General features: G+C 41.3%; 1 protein-coding gene across 1 annotated transcript; it reads left to right on the plus strand.

Moving 5' to 3' along the window:
• The first annotated feature begins 3,973 nt into the window (after positions 1-3,973).
• LOC113355971 (uncharacterized mitochondrial protein AtMg00860-like) lies at positions 3,974-4,393 on the plus strand. The gene has a single exon (XM_026598958.1). The coding sequence runs from the start codon at positions 3,974-3,976 to the stop codon at positions 4,391-4,393; it is 420 nt and encodes a 139-aa protein (XP_026454743.1).
• Positions 4,394-5,087: the final 694 nt, after the last annotated feature.

A 5,087-nucleotide genomic window follows, 5' to 3' on the forward strand; every position in this document is an offset into this window, starting at 1 on the left:
ACTCGTCAAGAATATAATGAACATAGCTAAAGCAAAAAGTTTCCAACACATATTTCGAGAAATAGATAACCAAGTTAAACTCAACTCGAAATATCAAATGTGTATAATATAAAAGTCTATATATACGACTTAGTCTCATTAGGAGATAGAATATAATCGAGAGAATTCTCAACTTTTAACCACATCCAGGGAAAAACTAGGTAATTCTCTTTTTCATCGTTTAGGTATTATTATTCAAAAAGGCGTGGGTGCGCAGATTGTTGCTAGACTCCCATATAATCCTATGTAATTATTCAGCATGCTTTGCAGTTGGTATCAAATTTCGACACGACATGTTTCGTGATGTTTTGGCGGATATTTGTTACAAAGCCGGTGTGGCTGCTCGCAAGGAGGTTTCTATGGGTTTCTTGTCCGACACCGCTCATGCCTTAAAGCTAGCAGATTTACTCGTCTACAACTGGGAAAATGGTCGGGATATGTGCTTTGACGTCACGGGTGTCTCTCCGTTCACTAGTGCTAGAACTACTTCCTTTATCCCAGGACATGCTATCTCTGCTGTTGTTACTCGTAAATGTAATAAATACCTAGACAAATGCCTAACACATGGATATGAGTTTGGTGTTTTGTCTTTTTCAACACTTGGTGAATTGGGAGAAGATAGTTGTATATTTTTGAGAAGGTTGAAGATTCGTCTTGCTAGTCAAGATTCTAATTCCAAAATAGGAGGTTCTCTTTTTCATCATATTGGTATTACTATTCAGAAAGGTGTTGGTGCTCAGCTTGTTGCTAGGCTACCAACGAACGCTTTGTAAAATTTGAATTTGTTTGCTTTTCTAATATAAGCCTTCTGCGGCATCCTTTTTTTTATAATAATAATAAAAATTGGATTTGATTAGACAACTCAAAATTGAGAAGGGTTGATAGGAGAGGTTGTATTGTGTAAATAAAATGGTTGCAGTTGGAGGTGTAAAACCTGTCGGCCCAGCACAGCCAGCCAACGAAGTCACGTGCTTAGCTTGCTGCGTGCTGGGCTGGGCTGTGCCAAAAATTCAGACGTGAAGTGTTGTGCCGTGCTAAATGGCGTGTTGTATTGTGATGTTCCAGAAAAATAACCGTGTTGTGTTGTGCTATGCTAGCCCACTTATTTTATGTTTTCCAAAGTAACTATCTTTTCGATGTTTTAGTTAGTATATGTATTATTGTAGAAATTAATCAGCATAACGAAAATAAAATGTCAAAAATTGGCTAAAATAAAGACTTTTTTGTGAAATATGCATGAAATGTGATGTATTGCGTTGTATTTTATGCATGATTTGGCGTGCTTTCTTCGCGTGCTGTGCTCTGTGCCGATGTGCTTATTTATCCGGCATAACACAACATACTAAGCTAACGTGATGTGCCAGTGTTGTGCCACGTCACGTGTTGTGCCCGTGATGTGTCATGTATGACATGGCTGTCAAGTGGCCAAGTAAAAATGCACAATAGTTGTGCATTATCAGTAACTTGTCCAAGGTCAGATATGTGGGGCGCATGTCTGAGTTGCAGCTAGACAATGAAATGTGCCAAACCGGGTTTGGACATGGCCAAAGATGCGATATTAGCATCAAGAGATGCCAAATGGGCTTGGCATATAAACTGTGTGCATGAGGAGTGCAGGCATGCAAGCAAGACTTGCATTAGCACACTTGCATCATTGGGAGAATGATGCTCAACAATGATTGCGCGACTTTGGCTGACAGACACAATCATTGTGCAACAAGGCTGGATGACATGTGCCAGGCACATGGCCTTGACGGTTTCGAATTGGTTACACGAAAGTTGTTTTACTTTATGTTTTCTTAACAGATAGGAAGGGATTGTTTGGCTTTATGGGAGCGGTTTGGCAAGTTAGCACAGTTGGCTAACTGCCTTGTAAAGTAAATCTGTAACTGCCTGACAGTTAAATAACTTTTGTAAGGATACATAATCCTGATCTTGTGAAGGGATTGGGGAATCCTAAATAAGAAAAGCGTGTAACCCTAAGTGTGCAATAAATAAAGGGCTATGACTTAGTTTAAAGCTAAATTCTGTTGGTGCATTTGTCCCTTGTTTTTAACTTATTGTTTATGCATCAAGGTGGAGTGTGTGTATTTGGTTGAAAGCTTGAAATATTTGTGAGCAAAACCTCTATTTAGTATGGGTTGAATAGCGATTTTGTCAAGAAGTTGAAGTATTGGCTAAGTGCGAGTTGGCTGAAATTGTGTTGTGGAGCATAGTTGCCATTGTCAAGGTCGATATTGCATTTGGGTAGTGCGGCCCTGTGACAATATGGGTATCAGAGACCTGGTTAACGGTCTCTTTGTTCACGTTGGAATATTGAAGGCTGATTGAGTTTGTTGTTTTTCTTGAAGTTGGACGTGAATTTTATTTGAAGTGAAGGATCCACACAGAAAATACAAGGCATAGAAAGGATGGGGCGAAGATCAAGCCAAAGGTTGGCATTAAAGGTATGTGAACCCTATATCCAAGAATCTACAAGCAATAATCATACATGACGGATGTCCTCGAAACAACTTGATGAGGATGAAACGAGTTGTTCTGCATATCAGAACTACGCTAAGGGTATTGGAGACGCTGCAAGTGCTGATGAGAAACAACACGATGCTGGGAAGGCTCAACATGAGGGGCCAGCATTGCAACATCCGTCGTTTGCTAGGGATCAAAGCACACACCAAGAAGAAAATATCTTTTGGACTGATGTACATTGATGTGAAGATCAATGGAGAATGGTTATTAGAGATGGCTGATACAGGTGCTACAAAGTCCTTTATTCATCCAGACGTTGGCTTGGCATTAAACTTAACAGTTATTAGCGCGGCTAGCACCGTCAAAGTTGTTAACGCAGAACCACAAACCAGTCGAAGGAAAGTTCGCAATGCAGATGTTCAAGTTGGAGAATGGAAAGGAAAACTAGATTTTCTAGTGATGGTCATGGATGATTATGACCTGATATTGGGTACGGATTTCTTTTGCGCGGAGAAGACGTCGCCATTACCTCGTAGAAATGGGATATTGATACAACACCCTCAATACCCATGTTTTGTCTCTATGGTGAGGAAAAGTGAACCATACAAGACACTTAAGCCATGTTTGTCTGCGATTCAGGTGAAAGAAAGTATGCGCCAAGGCTTGGGTACTTTTATGCTTGTTGGTTGAGATCAAACCAGGAAAGGTAGTAGAAGTTGAGGATAGAATAGCTGAAGACTTAGAAGAGTTTGCTGACACGATGCCTGCGGAACTGCCTAAGACGCTACCACCACGACGTAGGATCGATCATATGATTGAGTTGGTGCTAGGGGCGAGGCCGCCTGCACAAGCACCATATTGTATGTCACCACTAGAACTTGAGGAAATGCGCAAACATATTTCTGAACTGTTGGAGGAAGGCTATCTACAACTGTCTAAAGCTCAATTTGGTGCTTCGGTTCTGTTCCACAAGAAGCAAGATGGCTCGCTTCGTATGTGTGTAGACAATAGAGATTTGAATAAGCTAACTGTGAAGAACAAGTACCCAATTTCGCTGGTGGCTGACTTGTTTGACAGATTAGCCAAGGCCTAGTTCTTCACCAAGTTGGATTTGCGCTCAGGTTATTACCAAGTGCGCATAGCAGAAGGAGATGAACCAAAGACTGCAATGGTAACCAGGTATGGCTCATTTGAGTACCGCGTAATGCAATTCGGTTTAACGAATGCTCATGAAACTTTTTGCAACCTGATGAATGATGTGTTTGCTGAGTATATTGACCTATTTGTAGTAGTTTACTTGGACGACATATTATTTATAGTGAGACTTTGGAAGAGCATGCGATGAATCTTCGTAAGGTGTTTGCAAAGCTTAAGGAGGCAAGTTTGTATGTGAAAAAAGGAAAAGTGTGAGTTTTCCCAAACCACAATAACTTTCCTTGGCTATGTGATATCGCAAGGGTGCATGCATATGGACCAGAAAAAGGTAAAGGCCATTTTGGATTGGCCTGAGCCAAAGAAGCTAGGAGAGCTTCGTTCTTTCTTGGGTTTAGCTAACTATTACCGACGCTTTATAATTGGATATTCAAAGAAAGTTGCCCCATTGACAGATTTGTTGAGGAAGGACAAATCATGGGCATGGGATGACGAGTGTCGGCGGTCATTCGATGCATTAAAGGAAGCGGTATCGACAGAACCAGTTCTTTGCTTGCCTAGCTTCGATGTACCATTTGAAGTGCACACTGATGCTTCAGACAGGTCTCTAGGGGGAGTCTTGGGGAAAGATGGCCATCCAGTAGCTTATGAGAGTTGTAAGCTTAACGATGCTGAAGCCCGATACACTGTGCATGAGAAAGAGATGTTGGCAGTGATACATTGCCTAAGAACATGATGCCATTATTTGTTGGGAACTTATTTCATCATAAGGACGGATAATGTGGCCATTACATTCTTTTCCATCCAGAAGAAACTTTCGCTAAAACAAGCAAGGTGGCTTGACTTTTTGAGTGAGTTCGACTACAAGTTCGAGCAAAAGCCAGGAAGGCTTAATTATGTGCCAGATGCGTTGAGCAGAAATTTGGTGGAACAATGTATGACAACACTGACCACGATTGAGACAAAATTGCTGCCTCGAATAAAAGAAGAGACGAAGAATGATCAAGCATATGTGCGCCTGACTAAACAGATTTGTGATGAGATCGTTCGTCGATATTGGATAGATAATGGAGTCATCTATGCCAAAGGAGGGAGAATTTATGTACCTAATTCAGGTGGACTGAGAAGGAAACTCTTGCAAGAGACGCATGATTCCATTTGGGCTGGTCATCCAGGCATGGAACATACACATGCTTTGATAGCTCGTTTCTATTACTGGCCTAAGATGGAAGAAGATGTTGAGTTGTATGTGAATACATGCTTAGTGTGTCAACGAGATAAGACATAAATGAGAAGTGTAGCAGGATTGCCACAGCCTTTGCCGATTCCAGACAAGCCATGGCAGTGCTTGTCGATGGACTTTATCAATGGTCTGCCTAAGGTGCAAGGCTTTAGCTCGATAATGGTCGTCGTTGATCGCTTTTCGAAGT

Source organism: Papaver somniferum, chromosome 1 (assembly GCF_003573695.1).
Source record: "Papaver somniferum cultivar HN1 chromosome 1, ASM357369v1, whole genome shotgun sequence".
NCBI lineage: Eukaryota > Viridiplantae > Streptophyta > Magnoliopsida > Ranunculales > Papaveraceae > Papaver > Papaver somniferum.